Below are 24,866 nucleotides of genomic sequence, written 5' to 3'. Positions count from 1 at the left end.
GCTGAACAGAGTGTTCCTAGTCAGAAACACGCAGCCATGAGAGTCTACGAATTGCTATACTTTGAGCAGAGATCCTGGATGCCACATCAAAAGTCATAAGTGCACATGGCAAAAAAAACTTTGACACGTCTTCTGCTGCTTGACCAACTGGCAAAAAGGCTCAGCGTGATCTGGAGGGAGCGCATCCACCAAGTCCAACAGCTGTCACGCTGAGTTTCGCAAGTAAACGCTCATGAAGAGCTGGTAGGATTGTATACAGGAGATGAGCATTGAAGCCTGGTACATCTTTCTCCCAAAAGAATCCAGGGTTCTAGATTCTTTGCCTGGAGGCACCGAGGCATAGTCTCTACTATGCCTGGCTCTTTTGAGAGCGGACTCCACCATATCTGCAGTAATGTCACTAAGGAAACGTACTGTAGCAGCATTTAATTTTCAAAAGGGCAACTATGGCAACTACAACAAAATGAGGAAAATGGTTACAAAGAAGTCTGTAGTCCACTCTGCTGCTATTTTGTATTGTGCCGCCAGCTGAGACGTTTCTTCTTTTTTTTTTTTTTTTTGATAGTTGCTCTATAAGTTTTTTGTTAATTCTTGGACGGTCTGAATTATTAACCTCCTTTCCCCTGAAGCAGCCTGTAGAGGTGAAACAGAGAACCCATGTTGGGATTTGAGATTTGCAGTTTAGAAGAGATGCCGGATACAGCATATTGAGAAAACAAAGAGACTGCAAGTACAGTATACCAGTGCGGTCAACATTCATTTTGCTTTGTTCAGCTTATTCTGTATCTATGGAAGGTATTTTGTCATTTATAGACACTGGTAATGTTAAAGTGGAGTTTTTTATGACTTAAGATTGAAAAGTGCCTCCTACAATTCTGAAGATGTTAGCCTTATAAATAGGAGCGACTCTGATATTCACTGAAGTCTTTTTTTCTCAACTTTATATACATTGTTACAGATATATATCTTTTTAAGAAATTAAATGACATCCCTAGAGGTACAGAATATGTTTTGAGGTAGAAATCGAGTATAGACATATGATTTCAATTACTCTAATATTGACTGAATAAATGTTACATCAAGGAGTGCCAGTGAAATAAAATTTCTAGATGTAATAAATGACTGCTTCTTGGAGCAGCTGGTCCAGGAACAGACAAGAGGAGGAGCCATTTTGGATCTGGTCCTTGGTAGCATGCAGGGCATAGTGCGAGAGGTGGTGGTGTTGGGTCCTCTGGGAAACAGTGATCATAACATGATCAAGTTTGAGCTACTATCTGGGATGAACCCACAAAGGAAATCTACTGTAGCTCCATTTAATTTTTGAAAGGGCGACTATAATAAAATGAGGAAAATGGTTATCTAAAGAAAAATGCCCCAGCTCGATTCATTACTGACCTCACCACCCACTTAAAACTTCCTGCTTCAACAAGGCTCCTTCCCCTCTGAACACAGCAAGATTCTACTCACACCAATACCAAAAAACCCCAAAAAAACAGCGAAAGACATCACCAACTATCGACCTGTGGCCTCCATCCCTCTTCTAACCAAACTAATGGAAAACAGAGTGACCTCCCAACTCAACGAATTCATACAAACATTCTCCATACTACATGAGTCATAATCAGGCTTTCGGCCTGCACACAGCACTGAAACAGTACTACTCACCCTAATCTCCAAGTTCAAACAAGAAATTTCATTTGGCAACAACATACTTCTTCTGCAGTTCGACCTATCCAGCGCATTTGACATGGTAGACCACAATATTCTTACGAAACTACTGGACAAACTAGGGATCGGTGGAAACATTATTAAATGGATAAAAAGTTTCATCACCACTAGATCCTATCAAGTCAAATCCACCTCATCTGTATCATCTGCGTGGTCCTCACAAAGCGGAGTCCCCCAAGGATCACCTCTATCCCCGATACTCTTCAATCTTATGATGATTCCTTTGGCCAAAGCCCTATCCAAAGCTGGTCTAAACCCCTTTATCTATGCAGATGGCATCACCATATTCATCCCTTTCCAATCCAACCTTGCAGAAATCTCTGAAAAAATAATCACTGGCATGAACGACTTAGCCTCCTGGGCCAACGCCTTCAAAATGAAATTAAATAAAGAAAAAACTCAATGCTTAATCCTCTCATCAAGACACTCCACTCTACTCCCACCCACTCTGACCACACCTGACGTTACAATCTCTATATCTGACAATCTAAAAATCCTGGGAGTAATGTTAGACAATCACCTAACTTTAGAAACGCATGCAAAAGCCATAACAAAGAAGATGTTCAACATGATTTGGATACTGAAAAGAGTAAAACCTTTCCTCCCCCAAGCAACTTTCCGCAACTTGGTACAATCCACAGAACTCACCCACGCTGATTACTGCAACAGCATCTTCATTGGTTGCAAAGCCCAAATCCTGAAAAAACTCCAAACCGCCCAAAACACGGCAGCCAGACTCATATTTGGTAAATCACGATTTGAAAGTGCAACACCACTCCGTGAAAAACTCCACTGGCTCCCTATCAAAGAGCGTATAATCTTCAAAGTCCACACACTGATCCACAAGATCCTCCATGGAGAATCCTCAAGTTACATGACCAATCTAATTGACCTACCAGCCAGGAACGGGTCCAAATCTTCTCGTACATATCTCAATCTTCACCTTCCCAACTGCAAAGGTCTCAAATAAAAAACCTACTACGCATCCAACTTCTCCGTTATAGGCAGCCAACTCTGGAACGTCATACCAAGATACATCCGAACAACCAACAAACATCTACCATTCCAAAAACTGCTGAAAACATACCTCTTCAAACAAGCCTACCCAAACGACCCAACTTAATTCACGAACCAAATCCACACCACTAACACGAACCAAATCCACACCACTAACACTAACCATAACTCTCTCCTTCCCCCTCACATCTCTCCCTCTTATCCTTCTCTATACAATTGTGTTATCTACATGATACTTTGTACCCATACATTATGCTACTTCTGGGATACTTTGTACCCACACATGGTGTTACCTCTGTTATACTTTGTACACGTACATTGTAAGCTGCACTGAACCTGCTACCGAGCGGGAAAGAGCGAGGTACAAATGCTATAAATAAATAAATAAAAAAGAAACAAAGGATTGGCTAGGAGTGGCCTAGTGGTTAGGGTGGTGGACTTTGGTCCTGGGGAACTGAAGAACCGAGTTCGATTCCCACTTCAGGCACAAGCAGCTCCTTGTGACTCTGGGCAAGTCACTTAACCCTCCATTGCCCCATGTAAGCCGCATTGAGCCTGCCATGAGTGGGAAAGCGCGGGGTACAAATGTAACAAAAAAAAATGTTAGGCCACTAATTCAGACGTGGACTTTATTTAAAAATACCATCTTGGAAGACCAGTCCATATGCATTTTGCATATATTTGCAAAAGGTGAAAAGGAGAGAAAACGTCAGCCAGCATGGTTAAAAGAAGAAGAATAAAGAGGCCATCATTGCCAAAAGATTGTCCTTCAAAGAATGGAAAAAGGACCCAAATGAAGAAAATAAGCAGCAACATGTCAGACTTGTGATTTCTTGTACCAAGTAGAGCGCTGCTGAGCTCGGAACTCGGACCAGGTTCCGCTTGGCAGCCGGACAACCCTGGGTTTCACCTGTGCTGACCGCCGTTCCCCAGAGGTTGAGCCCCTAGGTACGGGCAGCCTGCAGGACTTACGAGGTGGAACTGAAAGCAGGGTGGTGAACGTATCGGCCAGGCAGGCAGCAAGCAAGAGAGTAATCCAGGAACAGGCAATGTCAACAGGCAAGCAGCAGGCAAGAGAGTAATCCAGGAACAGGCAATGTCAATAGGCAAGCAGCAGGCAGGGGAGTAATCCAAGTACAGGCAATGTGAATAGGCAAACAACAGGCAAGAGAGTAACCCAGGTACAGGTAAAGTCTGTAGGCAGGCAGCAGGTCAAGAGAGTAATCCAGGTACAGGCAAAGTCTGTAGGCAGGCAGCAGGTCAAGAGAGTATTCCAGGTACAGGCAAATCAGTAGGCAGGCAGCAGGTCAAGAGAGTAATCCAGGTACAGGCAAAGTCTGTAGGCAGGCAGCAGGTCAAGAGAGTATTCCAGGTACAGGCAAATCAGTAGGCAGGCAGCAGGTCAAGAGAGTATTCCAGGTACAGGCAAATCAGTAGGCAGGCAGCAGGTCAAGAGAGTAATCCAGGTACAGGCAAAGTCAGTAGGCAGGCAGCAGGTCAAGAGAGTAATCCAGGTACAGGTAAAGTCTGTAGGCAGGCAGCAGGCAAGAGGGTAATCCAGGTATAGGCAAATCAGTAGGCAGGCAGCAGGTCAAGAGAGTAATCCAGGTACAGGCAAATCAGTAGGCAGGCAGCCGGTCAAGAGAGTAATCCAAGTACAGGCAAAGTCAGTAGGCAGGCAGCAGGTCAAGAGAGTAATCCAGGTACAGGCAAAGTCAGTAGGCAGGCAACAAGTCAAAAGAGTAATCCAGGTACAGGCAAAGTCAGTAGGCAGGCAACAAGTCAAAAGAGTAATCCAGGTACAGGCAAAGTCAGTAGGCAGGCAACAAGTCAAAAGAGTAATCCAGGTACAGGTAAAGTCAGTAGGCAGGCAGCAGGTCAAGAGAGTAATCCAGGTACAGGCAAAGTCTGTAGGCAGGCAGCAGGCAAGAGGGTAATCCAGGTATAGGCAAATCAGTAGGCAGGCAGCAGGTCAAGAGAGTATTCCAGGTACAGGCAAATCAGTAGGCAGGCAGCAGGTCAAGAGAGTATTCCAGGTACAGGCAAATCAGTAGGCAGGCAGCAGGTAAGAGGGTGATCCAGGTACAGGTAAAGTCAATAGGCAGGCAGCAGGTAAGAGGGTGATCCAGGTACAGGCAGTCAGCAACGAGGGACAAGTAGATAAGAAGGAAACTACTGAGCAAGAAACACCTACCAAAGTAGAAGCTGAAGCCTGAAGTCCAGGAAGAGCTCAGCTGATAAAGTGCCGACGTCTGATATCAGCAGGAACCAGCAAGGAGAAGGAGCACAGCTATAGGACAAGAGCAGGGGAAGGAGGAACCAGAAGACCAATAGGAGAGAAGCAAGGGAAGCCAGGCAGAGGGAGAGCAGACACAGGTGGATGGAAGCAAAGCAATCAAGGAGCCTGGAAGCCAGGCAGAGAGAGAGCAGACACAGGGGCATGGAAGCAAAGCAATTAAGGAGCCTGCAACCACCGCTCTCTGAACAAACCCAGAGAAGAACTACACACACATGGCTCAGAGCAGTGCCAGTCAAGTGTGCGTGTCGACGGGACCCCGTGCAGCCCGAGGATGCTGCTTGCGCTGAGGTAGGGGACATGACACAACATAAGAACTGGCAAGTCAGATGCAAAGCATTAATAAAGAAGGCTAAAACAGAATATGAAGAGAAACTTGCCACAGAGGCTAAAACTCACAGTAACAACTTTTTCAGGTACATCAGAAGCAGAAAGCCTGAAAAGGAATCCATGGGACCGTTAGATCACGAAGGACGGACCAAAAGGTGTGCTCAGGAAGGAGAAGGACATAGCAGAGAAACTGAATTAATTCTTTGCTTCTCTCTTTCCGGAAGAATATGTAAGAGATCTGCCTGTACCAGAATTGGATTTCAAGGGTGATGATGCAGAGGAACTAATAGAAATCTCGGAGAACCTGGAAGATGTATTGACCCAAATTGACAAATTAAAGAGCAGTAAATTACCTAGACCGGATGGTTTACATCCCAAGGGTATTCGACGAACTCAAACATGAAATTGTTTATCTGCTGTTAGTAACCTGTCATTAAAATCATCCATAGTACTTGAAGATTGGAGGGTGGCCAATGTGATGCCGATTTTTACAATGTAATAATGTTTTTATTGATGAATGCATAAATGATACAATATCATGCCAATCCTTAGAACTCCGGTAGTAAACATTTCAAACCTGTACTAATACATCTGAACATCTATCATCAACATTTTTTGTTCCCCCCTCCCCTTCCCTTCCCCATCCCCCTCCCTTTTTGTAATATGTTTATTGACTGTATCCAATGTTGAAGAGAAAATCTGTACAGAATTATTGTCAAGAAAGCTTTACAGGAACCTTTGGACTGTATCAATCAGTGACCATAGCATTGTTCAGCAAGTTCAAAATGAAAATAAAATATGGAATGCTGTCAACATTCTGTAGTCAGTACATGTAGTTCCTGTGTTTCACTACTTTCCATGTCTCCTCCATTGTATGCCAAAGTTGTGAGTCATCAACAAGTTAACGCCCACAGGGCAGGAGGAACACATCACGGTTTTAAATGCCATCCTCCTTTTCCCATCTCACAGACTCCCTTCATTCTATATCATACTCTTCCCGTCTACCCTCCCCTTCCCTCTTAGTGATGCCGATTTTTAAAAAGAGTTCTAGGGGTGATCTTGGAAGTTATAGACCAGTCAGCCTAACGTTGGTGCTGGGCAAAATAGTGGAAACTATTATAAAGAACAAAATTACAGAACATGTGGAAAAAATGTTTTAATGGGACAGAGTCAGCATGGGTTCAGCCGAGGGAAGTCTTGCCTCATCAATTTGCTTCATTTCTTTGAAGGCGTGAATAAATATTTGGATAAAGGTGAGCTGGTTGATGTAGTGTATCTAGATTTTCAGAAAGCTTTTGATAAAGTTCCTCAAGAGAGACTCCTGAGAAAATTAGTCATGGGATAGGAGGCAAGGTTCTGGTGTGGATTAGATTGTAAGCTCTTTGAGCAGGGACTGTCTTTCTTCTATGTTTGTGCAGCGCTGCGTACGCCTTGTAGCGCTATAGAAATGCAAAATAGTAGTAGTAGTAGTAGGATTAGGAATTGATAAGAGGACAGGAAACAGAGGGTAGGGTTAACTGGTCATTTCTGTCAATGGAGGAGGGCGAACAGTGGAGTGCCGCAGGGATTTGTAATGGGACTGGTACTATTTAACATATTTATAAATGAAATGGAAAATGGGGCGACGAGTGAGGTGATCAAATTTGAAGATGATACAAAAATATTTAAGGTTGTTAAAAAAACGTGCAGATTGTGAAATATTGCAGGAAGACCTTAGGAAATTGGAAGACTACTACTACTACTTAACATTTCTAAAGCGCTGCCAGGGTTACGCAGCGCTGTACAATTTTAACACAGAAGGACAATCCCTGCTCAAAGAGCTTACAGTCTAATGGACAAGTGTAGAGTCAGTCAAGTAGCGGTAGTCAATTTGGGGCATTCACGATTACATGAAAGGTACAAAGGTATAAAGGTTAGGTGCCAAAAGCAATATTGAAGAGGTGGGCTTTGAGCAATGATTTGAAGATGGGTAAGGAGGGGGCTTGGCATAGGGGTTCAGGAAGTTTATTCCATGCGTAAGGTGATGCGAGGCAGAATGGGCGGAGCCTGGAATTGGCGGTGGTGGAGAAGGGTGTTGAGAGGAGGGATTTGTCCTGTGAGCGGAGGTTACGGGCGGGAATATAAGGGGAGATGAGGCTAGAGAGGTAATGAGGTGCTGCAGACTGAGTGCATTTGTAGGTAAGAAGGAAAAGCTTGAACTGTATGTGGTATCTGATTGGAAGCCAGTGAAGTGACTTGAGGAGAGGGGTGATATGAGTATATCGGTTCAAGCGGAATATAAGGCGTGCAGCGGAGTTCTGAACTGATTGAAAGGGGGATAGATGGTTAAGAGTGAGGCCAGTGAGGAGTAGGTTGCAATAGTCAAGGCGAGAGTTGATGAGAGCGTGGATGAGAGTTCGGGTGGTGTGCTCAGAGAGGCAAGGGCGAATCTTGCTGATATTAAAGAGGAAGAAGCGACAGGTCTTGGCTGTTTGTTGGATATGTGCAGAGAAGGAGAGGGAAGAGTCTAAGATGACTCTGAGGTTGCGGGCAGATGAGACGGGGAGGATGAGGGTGTTATCAACTGAGATCGAGAGCGGAGGAAGAGGAGAAGTGGGTTTTGGTGGAAAGACGATAAGCTCGGTCTTGGACATGTTCAGTTTCAGGTGGCGATGGACATCCAAGCAGCAATGTCGGATAAGCAGGCCGACACCTTGGCCTGGGTCTCCACGGTGATGTCTGGTGTGGAGAGATACAGCTGGGTGTCATCAGCATAAAGATGATACTGGAATCCATGGGATGAGATCAGTGAGCCCATGGAAGAGGTGTAGATTGAGAAAAGAAGGGGTCCAAGGACAGATCCCTGGGGAACAACAGAGAGCGAGATGGGGGTGGAGGAGGATCCATGAGAGTGTACTTTGAAGGTGCGGTGGGAGAGATAGGAGGAGAACCAAGAGAGGACAGAGCCCTGGAATCCAAATGAGGTCAGTGTGGCAAGAAGTAAGTCATGATTGACAGTGTCGAAGGCGGCGGATAGATCGAGGAGGATAAGGATGGAGTAATGGCCTCTGGATTTGGCAAGGAACAGGTCATTACAGACTTTAGAGAGTGCTGTTTCTGTCGAGTGTAGAGGGCGAAAACCAGATTGAAGTGGATCGAGGATGGCCTGAGAGGAGAGGAAATCGAGGCAGCGGCTGTGAATGGCACGCTCAAGTATTTTGGAGAGGAAGGGTAGGAGGGAGATGGGGCGGTAGTTGGAGGGACAGGCCGGGTCAAGTGAAGGTTTTTTGAGGAAAAGTGAAGGTTTTTAGGAAATTGGAAGACTGGGCGTCTAAATGGTGGATGAAATTTAATGTGGACAAATGCAAAGTGATGCACATTGGAAAGAATAATCCAAATCATAGTTACCTTAATGCTAGGGTCCACCTTGGGGGTCAGCACTCAAGAAAAAGATGTGGGCGTCGTTGTAGATAATACGCTGAAATCTTTTGCTCAGTGTGTGGCAGTGTCCAAAAAAACAAACAGGATGCTAGGAATTATTAGGAAAGGGATGATGAATAAGACCAAAAACACTATAATGCCTTTTTATCGCTCCATGGTGTGTCCGCACCTTGAGTATTGAGTTCAGTTCTGGTTGCCGTATCTCAAAAAAATATATAGCGGAATTAGAAAAGTTTCAAAAAAGAGCTACCAAAATGATAAAGGGGATGGAACTCCTCTCATATGAGGAAAGGCTAAAGAGGTTGGGGCTCTTCAGCTTGGAAAAGAGACAGATGAGGGGAGATATGATTGAGGTCTACAAAATTCTGAGTGGTGTACAACGAGTAGAGGTAAATTAATTTTTTTACTCCTTCCAAAAGTACAAAGACTAGGGGACACTCGAGGAAGTTACATGGAAATATTTTTAAAACAAATAGGAGAAAATATTTTTTCACTCAACGAATAGTTAAGCACTGGAACTCTTTGCCGGAGGATGTGGTAACAGTGGTTAGCGTACCTGGGTTTAACGATTTGGACAAATTCTTGGAGGAAAAATTCATAGTCTGCTATTGAGGCAGACATGGGAAGAAAATGCTTGGCCTGGAATTTGTAGTATAGAGTGTTGCCATGATTTGGGTTTCTGCCAGGAACTTGTGACCTGGCTTGGCCAGTGTTTGGAAAATAGGATACTGGGCTAGATGGACCATTGGTCTGACCCAGTAATGCTATTCTTATGTTCTTTGTTATAAACCTACCATGCGGTGGAAAAATGTGGGATACAAATGCAATAAATAAATAAATAAATTATATGGGCTAAATGTTTTCATCTGAGAAAACACATCTGCCACTTAAGCTATTTTTCGGACTTTTCTTTTGATTACAAGCCCCATTTTCTCTTATGAGTATCTCATTTCACATAGTTTTAGGTAAGTTTTAGGTTTTTGCATTCACTTTTTATAGTATTTGTATTTTATATTTGATGTGGATGTAATCTGCCTTTGGCATTTCTACGGAGAGGCACACAAACTGTAGTAAATTAAATAAATCTGTATAGTCTTATGTACATCTAGTAGCACTATTGAAAATTAGTAGATAACATTTGGGCAGTTCTATAGGGAGCTACCTACAGATCTGTATTATATAAGCTCCTGCTCCACAGATATTGACTTACCTGCTCAGGTATATCTGCATAGGCGGAAAGACCAGGCTTCACAGACTCAAATATTTCTTTTCTCAGCTCTGGAAGTTGGTCTGCAGACAAGAAATTAAGAGCAATCACAAATTTCTCTCTAACCATCAGACTAGGATTACTGCAGTGCTTCTCAACCTTCTCCTGGAGGAACACCTAGCTAGTGGGGTTTTCAGGATTACAGGATTACATAGGGGCTCATTTTCAAAGCACTTAGGCTTACAAAATTCCATAGGTTTCTATGTAACTTTGTAAGTCTACGTGCTTTGAAAATATGCCTCATAGTAACATAGTAGATGACGGCAGAGAAAGACCTGCACGGTCCATCCAGTCTGCCCAACAAGATAAACTCATATGTGCTACTTTATGTGTATACCTGACCTTGATTTGTATCTGCCATTTTCAGGGCACAGACCGTAGAAGTCTACCCAGCACTAGCCCCGCCTCCCACCACTGGCTCTGCCACCCAATCTCCGCTAAGCTTCTGAGGATCCATTCCTTCTGAACTGGCTTCCTTTATGTTTATCCCAAACATTTTTTAATTCCGTTACCGTTTTCATCTCCAACACCTCCCACAGGAGGGCGTTCCAAATATCCACCACTCTCTCCGTGAAAAAATACTTCCTGACATTTTTCTTGAGTCTGCCCCCCTTCAATCTCATTTCATGTCCTCTAGTTCTACCGCCTTCCCATCTACGGAAAAGGTTCGTTTGTGGATTAATACCTTTCAAATATTTGAACATCTGTATCATATCACCCCTGTTTCTCCGTTCCTCCAGGGTATACATGTTCAGGTCAGCAAGTCTCTCCTCATACGTTTTGTAACGTATTGTGTTTGGGTATTTAATAAATTCTAAAAAAAGTTATATCTCATATTATCTACAATCCTAAGCACATTACAACATTTTAGGCTCTTGATCATTTAAATCACCAGTCATAAGAACATAAGAGTAGCCATACTGGATCAGACCAATGGTCCATCTAGCCCAGTATCCTGTTATCCAAACAGTGGCCAAGCCAGGTCACGAGTACTTGGCAGAAACCCAATTAGCAGCAATGTTCCATGCTACCAATCCCGGGTAACTGGGAATTTTCAGCAGTACTTACCTGGATAGTGCGCTGAAAATGCCTGGTTAGAACTCAAGCCAAAACAAGGTTATTTTGGGGGCATTTCAGGTGAGGAGTTGGCACTTAACTGGTTATAATAACTGCAAAAATAGGACTGCATAAAATGTAATCCTATCTTAACTGTCTAAGTTTTAGTCGGCTCCCAATACCCGGAAATTCAATGTTGGAGCCTGGACAGAGGCCAGCACTGAATTTCCAGGTTTAACACCGATGGCAGTCAACATAACACTGACTGCCAACAACTGAATATTGGGCCCAGTATATCTTTTATCAAAAGATATTATAACCTGAACATGTCAGTTCTCAGAAGCCTTATGCAATTAAATAAATACTTTACTACTACTAGACAAACACAGTGCTATACACACATGCAGGTACTTTCACTGACCCTGGAGGGCTCACAATCTAAGTTTTTGTATCTGAGGCAATGGAGGGTTAACTGACTTGCCCAAGGTCACAAGGAGCTGCAGTGGGAATTGAAGCCAGGTTGCCAAGATCAAAGCCTGCTGCAGCTACATAGTTTTTAGTTATATCTTCACAACATGCATAAAATTAAAGTCTTACCTGGATACTTCTGCGTGAAGCTGTATATATGGATCCTGGTCCCAGTGCTTCCAGCATCAAACATGATACCATAAACAGACTCAATACTGGCATTCTGGATGCACATTGTGGATGGTAAAAGGTTTTCAAACCATGTCTTGGTGTCTGGAAAGGCATCCACTTCAGAAAGCACACAATCAAGCAGGGAAGATACTAGTATTAGGGAAAACAAAGTCCTCAGAAAGGATGGCTCATAATCCATTTTATAACTCAGAGTAGCAGTTTCAGCTGAGAAAATGAGACAGAAGGAAAAATAAAAAACAGGAAAATGGGAAATACGGAAATTAAAATACAACTAAGGATAGAATTTTAAAACAAATTCATTTCATATAACTAAGTAGTCATTTCTCACTCTTAGATCTCATACACATGAAGGCTACTCTTCTCTCTAATCAGTCACATCAATATTTCAGACTTAAGAATGCATGTCTACGATGACTCTCACAGCCCTTTCTCCTCTACTGCACTGACAAGGACTGAAAGGCAGAATAATCTAAATCCAGATATCGACACGCTCTAGCAAGGCCCAAAACACAAAACCCATTCTTCACAGCCCCACACAAAGAGAACTTCATTACAGACAAATGGCAATTGTACTACAATTCGCCGTCAGAGATGGCACATCTGTACATATGGAGAGAGTTAATGCTTGAGTACTACCCTCGTTAGTACATATTTCCTAGATACATATTGCAGAGATATTAAAAACACATCATAGCCTTTTCCATCATTTAGGTCACGTGCACAAAGTATAGATGACCATTTTCTGGATAGCTTCCTAAAAGAAAAGTCCATAAGCCATTATTAAGATGGACCTGGGGAAAATCCATTGCTTATTTCTAGGATAAGCAGCATAAAATGTATTGTACTGTTTTGGGATATTGCCAGGTACTTGTAACCTGGATTGGCCACTGATGGAAATACGATGCTGGGCTCGATGGACCTTCGGTCTGTCCCAGTATGGCAACACTTAAGTACTTCAGTTGTAGCTCTTCTAATGAAAGGAAAACATTTAAATATAAATTTGTCTGTTTATCTGTTAGAATATAATAGCCATAAAGGGTCAGACCAATGGTCCACCTAGCCCAGTATCCTGCTTCCAACAGTGGCCAAGCCAGGTCACAAGGTCCTGGCAGAAAACCAATTAGTAACAATATTCCATGTTAACAATGACAGGGACAACAGTGGCTTCCCCTTGTTCATCTCAATAGCAGGCCATTAACGTTTCCTCATGGTTGTATTTGACTGTTTCATGGGGGGTGGGGGCAGGCCAAAAGGTGTGGTGGCACACTAACATTCATTTGCATTGCATAAATATATCTCGTACATATTGAATAGGAACCCAGTACATCAAAACAGTGATATAGATTTTAAAAAAATTTCTAAATTAGCCAACACTGGAAAATTTCTCTCCTTATGTCTCCTCTCACATTCACATGAACAAACATGGGGAGAGGACACTTTCCCAGTGCCCCTTCCCTAGGCTTGACACCGGCACCTTCCTCATTTCTCCTTCTCCAGGGCCCAGCTCTTTCTCCCTTCCTCCCTCCTTCCCCCAAAGCAGACCTTACAAATACACAGGCTCTAGAGGAAGAAACTGGGGAGGCAAAATGGCTGACAGGAATAGCAAGCAGTTTCATACCTTCCTGAGTAATATATTCAAATTGGTTAGTTCTCCATTCCAGATTCTCATCTCATACAAAATAGGGGGGCCACAAAAAACTGAAATGGAGAACCCCCCCCCCCTTCCCCAGATTAAACAATGCAATGCTGGTAAAATAAACACAAATGTATTTTCTCCTGTATTCTGCTAAATAAAAAAACAAAACAAAACAGATAAGATGTACATTTCTCAAAACAAACATTCCAATCCTTAAAAAGAATTAAATAAAAATATATTCTTCCTTTGTCTGGGCACTTTTATAATTGGGTTGGAGGGAGGTCACGTGATGTGTTGAGGGAGCAAGACGCGGATTCCAGCTCTCCGAGGTTCCTGCAACCATAAACTCTAATACTGCTACAAACTCATCGCAAAAAACGAGCCTGACTGTTGGTGGGGATCGTTGGATGGACAAATACTTAACATCAACGACAGGCGGCATGGCTAACAAAGGAACTAAATGCGAAACAGAGAAGCCACGAGCACAGCTGGCCAAAATGGAGGACCAGAACTTACAAAACGGCCCAGTCTTTTCAACGGAGTAATTATTACAGCTGATGGCAGTAGTGAAGACAGCAATGGAGCCCAAACTAGAGCGCCTTTCAGAACAGTTTAAAAACCTTGAAAGCATTTTGGCGGACACCAGTAAACGTATGGGAGAACTAAAGCAGAGAATATCAGCTCTTGAAGACACATCTCATGTGGGAAATTATAGACCGGTGAGTCTGACGTCGGTGCCGGGGAAAATGGTAGAGGCTATTATTAAAAACAAAATTACAGAGCACATCCGAGGACATGGATTACTGAGACCGAGTCAGCACGGCTTTTGTGTGGGGAAATCTTGCCTGACCAATTTACTTCAATTCTTTGAAGGAGTAAACAAACATGTGGACAAAGGGGAGCCGGTTGATATTCTGTATCTGGATTTTCAAAAGGCGTTTGACAAGGTACCAAATGAAAAGCTACAGAGGAAATTGGAGGGTCATGGGATAGGAGGAAATGTCCTATTGTGGATTAAAAACTGGTTGAAGGATAGGAAACAGAGAGTGGGGTTAAATGGGCAGTATTCACAATGGAGAAGGGTAGTTAGTGGGGTTCCTCAGGGGTCTGTGCTAGGACCGCTGCTTTTTAATATATTTATAAATGATTTAGAGATGGGAGTAACTAGCGAGGTAATTAAATTTGCTAATGACACAAAGTTATTCAAAGTTGTTAACTCGCGACAGGATTGTGAAAATTACAAGAGGACCTTACGAGACTGGGAGACTGGGTGGCTAAATGGCAGATGACGTTTAATGTGAGCAAGTGCAAGGTGATGCATGTGGGAAAAAAGAACCCGAATTATAGCTACATCATGCAAGGTTCCACGTTAGGAGTTACGGACCAAGAAAGGGATCTGGGTGTCGTCGTCGATAACACACTGAAACCTTCTGCTCAGTGTGCTGCTGCGGCTAGGAAAGCGAATAGAATGTTGGGTATTATTAGGAAAGGTATGGAAAACAGGTGTGAGGATGTTATAATGCCGTTGTATCGCTCCATGGTGCGACCGCACCTTGAGTATTGTGTTCAATTCTGGTCGCCGCATCTCAAGAAAGATATAGTACAATTGGAAAAGGTGCAGCGGAGGGCGACTAAAATGATAGCGGGGATGGGACGACTTCCCTATGAAGAAAGACTAAGGAGGCTAGGGCTATACAGCTTGGAGAAGAGACGGCTGAGGGGAGACATGATAGAGGTATATAAAATAATGAGTGGAGTGGAACAGGTGGATGTGAAGCGTCTGTTCACGCTTTCCAAAAATACTAGGACTGGGGGGCATGCGATTAAACTACAGTGTAGTAAATTTAAAACAAATCGGAGAAAATCTTTCTTCACCCAACGTGTAATTAAACTCTGGAATTCATTGCCGGAAAATGTGGTGAAGGCGGTTAGCTTAGCAGAGTTTAAAAAGGGGTTGGACGGTTTCCTAAAGGACAAGTCCATAAACCGCTACTAAATGGACTTGGAAAAATCCAAAATCCCAGGAATAACATGTATAGAATGTTTGTTTGTACGTTTGGGAAGCTTGCCAGGTGCCCTTGGCCGCTGTCGTGGACAAGATGCTGGGCTCGATGGACCCTTGGTCTTTTCCCAGTATGGCATTACTTATGTACTTATCTCCCGTAATGGCGAAGACGATGAAAGCACTGCAAGATAAGGTACAGAACTTGTCTGAAAAAGTAGATGACCTGGAAAATCGATCTCGTCGGTCCAATTTACAGATCTTAGGCTTAGCGGAGTCAGTGAGTGATAAAGTGCTGGCCTCAATGCTTGAGCACTGGCTAGCAACGACGGAGTTTGCAGTGTTGGATCGGACAGGGCCGCTGTGTTTGGAATGTGCTCATCGCATGGGAAAACAACAAAATAGCCGGCAACTGCCACCTGCAGTATTAATTAAAGTACACAACTACACTCATAAAACGGAGATATTGCATGGTTATCGCTTAAAAGGGGGCAAGGTTTAATATGATGGTCACCCTGTGCGTATTTTTCAGGACCACTCAGCCAGCCTGAGGGAACGTAGAAAACAGTTTTCGCCATTCTGCAGTCACCTCCATGAGAAAAATATACATTTTATGCTGCTATATCCTGCGCTTCTTAAGGGCCAAGTGCAAGGACAATGGCGCTTCTACAGTATGCTGGAGGCGGCAAAAGAATGCACCCCAGAGATAGAACACGCTCAGACTGGACATTCTTGAAACAGTGAGATTATATGTTCATGTGAGACTGATTGGAAATAGTGGATAAGTATAATGTTGATGTTCTTATAAGGAATGTATGCAATGTTTAATAATGCTTTGGATGGTTGCAGGACCTTAATAGTGGATAAGTATAATGTTGATGTTCTTATAAGGAATGTATGCGATGTTTAATAATGCTTTGGATGGTTGCAGGTCCTTGTGCATTAAGTGGATCCTCATATCTATCTGAGATAAGATGGATATTAATAGGGAAATGTTTGGGAGTACAGGGGGGAGAAGGTATAATGGAGGGAGGTTTTTGGTTTACTGTATGCATGGAATTAAAAAGGGGAGAGGGAGAGGGCGGGGTATAACAACAGTACACTGTAGCAAAACGAGATGTCGGGTAACTGGGAAGGTATGCTTCTGGTTCTGTGAGAGGTTGGAGCCACTATCCAGCTCATTTTCGAAAGAGAAGGGCTCCCATTTTCCGACACAAATCGGGAGATGGGCGGCCTTCTCTCATGGCCGGCCAAATCGACATAATCGAAAGACGATTTTGGCTGGCCTCAACTGCTTTTCGTCATGGGGTCGGCCAAAGTTCAAGGGGGCATGTTGGCACCGTACCGAAGGCGGGACGGGGGTGTGGTTAACAGATGGCCGTCCTCGGGCGATAATGGAAAAAAGAAGGGTGGCCCTGACGAGCATTTGTCCGACTTTACTTGGTCCCTTTTTGTTCACAACCAAGCCTTGAAAAGGTGCCTGAACTGACCAGATGACCACTGGAGGGAATCGGGGATCACCTCCCCTTACTCCCCGAGTGGTCACCAACCCCCTCCCACCCCCCCAAAAAAATGTTTAAACATTTTTTTGCCAGCCTCTAAGCCAGCCTCAAATGTCATACCCAGCTCTATCATAGCACTATGCAGGTCCCTGGAGCAGTTTTTAGTGGGTACTGTAGTGCACTTCAAGTAGGCGGACCCAGGCCCATGCCTCCCACCTGTTACACTTGTGGTGGTAAATGGGAGCCCTCCAAAACCCACCCAAAACCCAATGTACCCACATCTAGGTGCCCCCCGTTACCCTTTAAGGGCTATGATAGTGTTGTACAGTTGTGGGTGGTGGGTTTTGGGGGGGTTGGGGGGCTCAGCACCCATGGTAAGGGAGCTATGCACTTGGGAGCAATTTGTGAAGTCCACTGCAGTGCCCTCTAGGGTGCCTGGCTGTTGACCTGACATGTGAGGGGGACCAGTGCACTATAAATGCTGGCTCCTCCCATGACCAAATGGCTTGGATTTGGCCGGTTTTAAGATGGCTGTCCTTAGTTTCCATTATCGGCGAAAACCAATGGCGGCCATCTCTAAGGGCGGCCCAAATGTTGAGATTTGGCTGTCCCCGACCGTATTATCGAAACGAAAGATCTTGTTTCAATAATACGGTTGGGGACGCCGCTTTACGGGGCCGTCCTTAGAGATGGGCACCCTTATAGATGGGCACCCCCGTTCGATTATGCCTCTCCATGTGTGCACTGGGAGGCGAATGGAGCAGCTCCGGAGCGAGGCTGGGCGCCCCGGGCCTTTTGAAACATTTGTTGTCAATTTACAGAGCAAAATAATTGTGTATCCTGGATAAATCTCTAGTGCGCATGACCCTTATAGTTTCTTGGAATGTGGGGGGGATTTTGTCCCCAATTAAAAGAACAAAAATACTAGCAGCTCTGAATAGATGCAAGGCAGATATAGTATGTCTACAAGAGACTAGGCTTTCTGCAGAGGAACACTTAAAGTTGAAAAGTAGATGGGTTTAAGTGTTTTGTTCCCCTGCAACCGGGCAAAGAGGGGGAGTAGTCATTTTAATACACAAGTCTTTGGCATGTCAAGCTAAGTTGCTGTTTGAGGGAGGAGGGGGTAGGTATGTGGAATTACAACTCAATTTGCAGGGCCGAGAGGTCATGCTAGTGGCATTATATGCTCCTGCAGTTCCGTCTGATACATTTTACCCACAATTGCTTGCCATAAAGGTGCAACGAAGGGCGACAAAAATGATAGCAGGGATGAGGCGACTTCCCTATGAAGAAAGACTAAGGAGGCTAGGGCTTTTCAGCTTGGAGAAAAGATGGCTGAGGGGAGACATGATAGAGGTATATAAAATAATGAGTGGAGTGGAACAGGTGGACGTGAAGCGTCTGTTCACGCTTTCCAAAAATACTAGGACTAGGGGGCATGCGATGAAACTACAGTGTAGTAAATTTAAAACAAATAGGAGAAAATTTTTCTTCACCCAACGCATAATTAAACTCTGGAATCCGTTGCCGGAGAACGTAGTGAAGGTGGTTAGCTTGGCAGAGTTTAAAAAGGGGTTGGACGGTTTCCTAAAGGACAAGTCCATAAACCGCTACTAAATGGACTTGGGAAAAATCCACAATTTCGGGAATAACATATAAAATGTTTGTACGTTTGGGTAGCTTGCCAGGTGCCCTTGACCTGGATTGGCGGCTGTTGGGGACAGGATGCTGTGCTCGATGGACCTTTGGTCTTTTCCCAGTATGGCATTACTTATGTACTTGTCAGCAACACTCACAATTGTCTCTGATTGTGACATGAGACATGAATATGGTATTAGAACCCCAACTAGATTGTTCAGATCCATCAAAATCCAGACATTCGCCATCCCCGACCGTGCTTGAACATTTTTGCGCAGCGTTGGGGATGGTGGATCCCTGGCGCTTGCTACACCCGGAGGAAAGGGACTACATGCATACATCTACAGCACATCGCACTCATCGCATTTAGATTACATCTTTGTTTCTAGAGAGATATTCACAGAAGTGGTGTTTGCGGTTATAGGACCAGAAGAAATATCAGATCATGCGTTAGTGTGGATAGACTTGGAGGCCGCCTCACAATTTCAACAAATGCCTAGCTGGAGGTTTCAAGCTTATTTATATTCTTCCCACAAGTTTGTGCAATATTTGCAGAATAAATGGCAAGATTTTGCAGACTGTAATCAGTAGCACAATGATGACCCTATTCTGTTCTGCTCCACAGCTAAGGCGGTCCTCCAGGGAGATATCATTGCGTTCGTAGCAGGGCAGAATAAACGCATAGCAAAGGGTATAATAAATCTAGAAAGTGCGCTGCATGCACTCAAACGGAAATATGTCCTTCCCCCAAGACATATGAAACAATGACAGCCACAAGAGTAGCATTAAATAGCTTATTACATGAGCGCACAATGAAATCTTTGTTATATCGCAAATATAAGTTTTATAAATATGGAGAACGTGCAGGGCAACTACTTGTACAAATAATGAAGCAAAGTAAAAAATCCCTCTTCATACCTGTGATTCGGGACAAGAATGGTCTAATTACACATAAACAACAAGAGATAGCAGATACATTCTATCAACACTTTCAAGCCTTGTATGCTTCAGGGGATTCAAATAAAATGTCCCGAGAAGCTATACAACAATACCTACAGGAAGCGGGCATGCCCAAGTTTATCACTTGAGGCACTGGAATCCCTTAACCGTCCTTTGAAACAGCACTCTGCACCTGGTGCAGATGGTTTTGCGAGTGAGTTCTATAAAATATTGCAACTGCAACTAGTGGGACCGTTGATAGATTTCTTTGAAGCGGTGATAGAGAGTGAAGGCTTCCCACAGCATGCCAACACAGCGCTTATCAGTCTGATACGTAAACCTGGAAGAGAGCTAACATTACCGGAGTCTTATCAGCCAATATCACTGATAAACATCGATGTGAAGCTTTTGTCTAGGATACTGGCAGATCGCCTGGCTCCCCTATTACCATCTATAATACAGAATGACCACGAAGGGTTTGTAAGGGGACGGTAGTTGGTGGCCAATGTGCGCAAGCTACTCTTGGCGCTGATTCATGGGCGGCAGGTGGAAGCGCCTTACCTGATTTGCATTTGTACCCCACATTTTCCCACCTATTTGCAGGCTCAATGTGGCTTATATAGTACCGTCAAAGGCGTTTGCCCAGTCGGATGATAACAGATACAAGGTTGTATAGTGATCGAATGAGGTATATGTGGAGGGTCGAAGGGATGAAGATTGTGTGGTGGCCGGTGTTGAATACCTGGTTTGTTTTTGGCCGCTTAGAACATAGCTGGCCACATTGATATTCAGCGCTGGCCAGCTAAGTTCACAGTGACCAAGAATGGATGTTATTACAGAATAAACTAGACACAAACTTCAGTGAATCTACTATAATAAAATGCACCTCCAACGTTCTGAAGCTGACTCCGTGGCAGTGAAGGTTTGTAGGGTTCATGCTGCCTGTAACGCTGTATCCATCTCCTGTCCTGACGTTAGCATACTTCCTGGTTCGTCACAAGCAGCACTGACCAACCACACGATAGCAGCACGAGCCACACCAACGTATAGCACAACCCGCGTTCCTTCCCAGTTCCAGGCCCACCTCCCACCGAGCGGCAGCTCGACCTGCACTGGCCGCCAGCCCCCCGATAACAAGTTTAGATGTTGAACGTGCGTTTGATCGCATGGGATGGCCATTTCTATTTCAGACATTGAACTGGGTGGGACTGCGAGGCTGGTATCTAAAGGCATTGATGGCATTATACTCTTTTCCGCAGGCGAGGGTGTTGGTAAATGGCATTCGAACAGAAGAATTTTCAATAAGTTGTGGCACACGCCAGGGATGCCCTTTGTCACCGTTATTGTTTCTTCTTACCTTAGAACCCCTCTTGTGTACAATTAGAGCTGACAAGGAGATAGGTGGGGCAGACCATCAAGGGTCAATCCGTAAAGATCCTAGCATACGTGGATGATTTGCTCTTGGTACTAAATCAATCGCAAAGGTCCCACCAGCAGATGCTCAAGAAGATACAATACGGGACTTTATCTGGGTTCCAATTAAATTTTAACAAGTCCATAGCAATGCCATTATTTGACCTACCCAATCAGGCTGTGTAGGAGATTTCCCGCTTCAATGGGCAGCCTGACAAATACGATATTTTGAATTAATATACCACAGGATTTAGCATTGCTTTATGATGTGAATGTGCAACCTCTGCTAAAAGAAACTATGCGGTTACTGGTGTTGTGGTCAAGTTGTCCCTTGTCAATATTAGGCCGCATTTCTTGGTTCAACATGGTGATAGCTCCCTGATGGCTATACATTTTTCAAATGCTGCCGTTGTTTCTGGAAAGCTTTATCTGGAAAGGACGGCGCCCAAGGCTTTCCATAGCGATGTTGCAAAAACCAAAGGCGCAGGGGGTCTTGGGGTTAATGAATCTACGTTACCTGACAGTAGCTTGCTCCATGAGGCATATAAATGATTGGTTGACCCACATGCAATCATTCTCCAATACTAAGTTAGAACTAAGTATGCATCCTGATGCACACATTAGTTGGCTCCTACACACGATACCGGGGAGGTCAGTGGGGGTATTGCACACTAATCCACTTCTCTTTTCAGCGCGTGCCACATGGAAGTGGCTGTGTAACAGGCATCACTTTTCAGCTGCGACCACACCATATTTAGCATTCTACCATAATCCTGATTTTCCAGCAGGCACTACATCTGCTACATTTCACAGATGGAGACAGGTGGGAATACAATATCTATTTCAGGTTCTGAATGATGAAAGCCCAAACTAAAATCATTTGTAGAACTGCAACAGGAATTCAAATTACCAGCAACAGATCTTTTTGCATATGTGCTGTTGCAGCACTACGTTGCAGGCGCAGCCCTGGGATGGGTCAACTTGACAGAGGACATTCAAGATACTCTTAACACCGCATTGACGCTGAGGGCACAAACACTAGTGCCCTTAAGATTTCATCATAGATGCCTATTAGACTCCACAGAGGATTTGAACTTTAGCCATTTTGCAAAGATCTGGTTGGAAGAACTTGCAAAGCTATTAACCACAGAACATAGTAACATAGTAGATGACGGCAGAAAAAAACCTGCACGGTCCATCTAGTCTGCCCAACAAGATAAACTCATATGTGCTACTTTATATGTATACCTGACTTTGATTTATCCTTGCCATTTTCGGGGCATAGACCATAGAAGTCTTCCCAGTACTTGCCCCGCCTCCCAACCACCAGTTTAAGACATTTATTCTGGATGCTTTGAAGCACCTCCCCTTCACCCGATATGTGGAATTGCAATACAAATTTGCGCTGAGATTATATGTTTCACCCCAAACAGCATTTCGCGCTTCCTTTGCAGGGGAGGGGAGATGCCCGAAGTGCAGTCAAAGTTCAGCGAACCTCAGTCATATGTTCTGGACCTGCTGGCAGCCAGCCAATTTTGGGCACAGTTGCTGCAGGCTGTTTCCAATATGTGAAAATGTAAGGTAGCTAAAAGCCCGTTACTTCTCTTCAACATAATACAAGGACATAATACAAGCCCTTCTGGATTTAAGCCATTTTTATGTCAGTCAATACTGATGGGAAAGAAAGTGATATTGCTCTGCTGGAAACAATCCTGCACACCTACTTTAGCGATGCGGAGGACTCATATAATAGACTTAATCAAATTAGAGCGTGTTGGCATTAGTGACATCAACTCTAAACAAGGCGTGAGATTCCAACACACCTGGGAACGATTCTGGAATACATTACATCCCACGGCTCGGAGTCGGTTATTAAATCAAGCTTGACCTCTTATAATGTAATTTCTTAATGGTGTACGGTACAGGTAATGGAAGATGTCTGGGATGGGGAGGCGGAGGAGGGGAGGAGGGAATTAACATCTTAATATTAAATTTACTGATCGATATCATCTTGTATGTGAACTAGATTGTTATGTTTCAGTGCAGTGTTTCTGTTTACTGCTTGTTTAATAAAGATGATTTAAACATAATTGGGTTGGTCCCAATCTGTTCTACTTTTTGTGTCAGTGTTCTAAATTTTTTTTTTCCAAGTCTGCCTTTCCATTTCTTCTCTCTCCTCTTGTCCTTCTTCCCTTCCTTCTCTATATCCATCTGGCATTGATCTCTTTTTTTGTGGGTTTCTTTTCCTCTCTGCCGGTGCAGATGCTGCCCAGTGCACTGTATCTTTAAGAGGCTTTTGGCAGCAGTCCCAATGCATGAGCACAGAACCCTCAGTAACATTAAAAAGCTAAACAAAATTCAACTTCCAAGGGGAGGTGGGAGGGGTGAAAGAACACTTGTCCTGCTGTCCTCCAAGACCACCTGCTACAGCTTAAGTAACCGCTTTCTCCAAGGACAAGCGGAACCCTAGTACAGAAAAATTATTTACCTGATAATTTCTTTCCTTTAGTTGCAGCAGATGAATTCAGAGACTTGTAGGTTGTGACCATCTACCAGCAGGAGGAGAAAGAGCGCTGAACTGCACTGTTTTATAAGATAGAATGATCCTTGGTCAGTCAATATTTCTCATAACAAAGCAGAAGAAAACAGAGTTATAATGTTTCTCCTTCCTCTCCAAGGACCGCAAACATGTAAATCGATTACAACTGTCCATCTAAAATATAAAAATGCAAGAACGAGTTCCAACAGAGAGAACTAACCAATAGGATCCACCGGAAAAATAGGGTGGGCCTCTGGATTCATCTGCTGCAAGTAAGGGGAAAAAATGATCAGGTAAGAAAACTTCATTCCTTAGAGTCAGCAGTAGATGAATCCAGACTTGTGGAATGTAGTAATTCTGGTCGCCGTATCTCAAAAAAGATATAGTGGAATTAGAAAAGGTGCAGAGAAGGGCAACGAAAATGATAAAGCGGATGAGACGACTTCCCTATGAGGAAAGGCTAAAGCGGCTAGGGCTCTTCAGTTTGGAGAAAAGGCGGCTGAGATGAGATATGATAGAGGTCTATAAAATAATGAGTGGAGTGGAACGGGTAGATGTGAAGAGTCTGTTTACGCTTTCCAAAAATACTAGGACTAGGGGGCATGTGATGAAGCTACAATGTAGTAAATTTAAAACGAATCAGAGAAAATGTTTCTTCACTCAACGTGTAATTAAACTCTGGAATTCGTTGCCGGAGAATGTGGTAAAGGCGTTTAGCTTAGCGGAGTTTAAAAAAGGTTTGGATGGCTTCCTAAAGAAAAAGTCCATAGACCATTATTAAATGGACTTGGGGAAAATCCACTATTTCTGGGATAAGCAGTATAGAATGTTTTGTACTTTTTTGGGATCTTGCCAGGTATTTGTGACCTGGATTGGCCACTGTTGGAAACAGGATGCTGGGCTTGATGGACCTTTGGTCTTTCCCAGTATGGCAATACTTACCCTATATAATAACATGTACCTCCCAACATTCTGAAGCCGAGAAAGTGAAGCCTTCAAGCCTTGAAGCATTCCTGCAATGTTCCGGAACTTTAAGCATCACTTTCTCGGCTTCAGAACGTTGGAGGTGCATTTTATTATACAGGATGTGCTCGGTGCTTTTCTGTAGCACATGGGGGGGGGGGGTATTTAATATATGCTGATTAAAGTGGAGGAGTGGCTGGAGGGGGCAGGGGAGAGAGGACAATCAGTGGGTGGCTGGAGGGGGGCAGGGGAGAGAGGAGAATCACTGGGTGGCTGGAGGGGGTCAGGGAACACAGGAGAATCGCTGGGTGGCTGGAGGGGGGGGAGCAGGGAACACAGGAGAATCGCTGGGTGGTTGGAGGGGGGCAAGGGAAAAAGGAGAATCGCTGGGTGGCTGGAGGGGGGCAGGGGAGATAGGACAATCACTGGGTGGCTGGAGGGGGAGCAGGGGACACAGGAG

General features: G+C 44.0%; 1 protein-coding gene across 5 annotated transcripts in view; it reads right to left on the bottom strand.

Annotated features, from left to right (window-relative positions):
- The window catches only part of ENTPD5 (ectonucleoside triphosphate diphosphohydrolase 5 (inactive)), a 223,831-nt gene that overhangs the window by 190,893 nt on the left and 8,072 nt on the right, over positions 1 to 24,866 (bottom strand). For 4 of the 5 annotated variants that reach the window (XM_030213810.1, XM_030213807.1, XM_030213806.1 and 1 more), the window contains exons 2-3: positions 11,712 to 11,978; positions 10,002 to 10,081 (exon numbers count right to left, since the gene is read on the bottom strand). In XM_030213810.1, coding sequence (XP_030069670.1) covers positions 10,002 to 10,081; positions 11,712 to 11,952 — 321 coding nt within the window. In that variant the 5' untranslated portion in view covers positions 11,953 to 11,978. Of the gene's footprint in view, positions 1 to 10,001; positions 10,082 to 11,711; positions 11,979 to 23,392; positions 23,488 to 24,866 lie in introns of all 5 variants that reach the window. The other variant, XM_030213808.1, reaches the window with a different exon arrangement.

The sequence above is a fragment of the Microcaecilia unicolor genome, chromosome 9 (assembly GCF_901765095.1).
Source record: "Microcaecilia unicolor chromosome 9, aMicUni1.1, whole genome shotgun sequence".
NCBI classification, from domain to species: Eukaryota; Metazoa; Chordata; class Amphibia; order Gymnophiona; family Siphonopidae; genus Microcaecilia; species Microcaecilia unicolor.
This window is presented reverse-complemented; position numbering and strand designations above follow the sequence as displayed.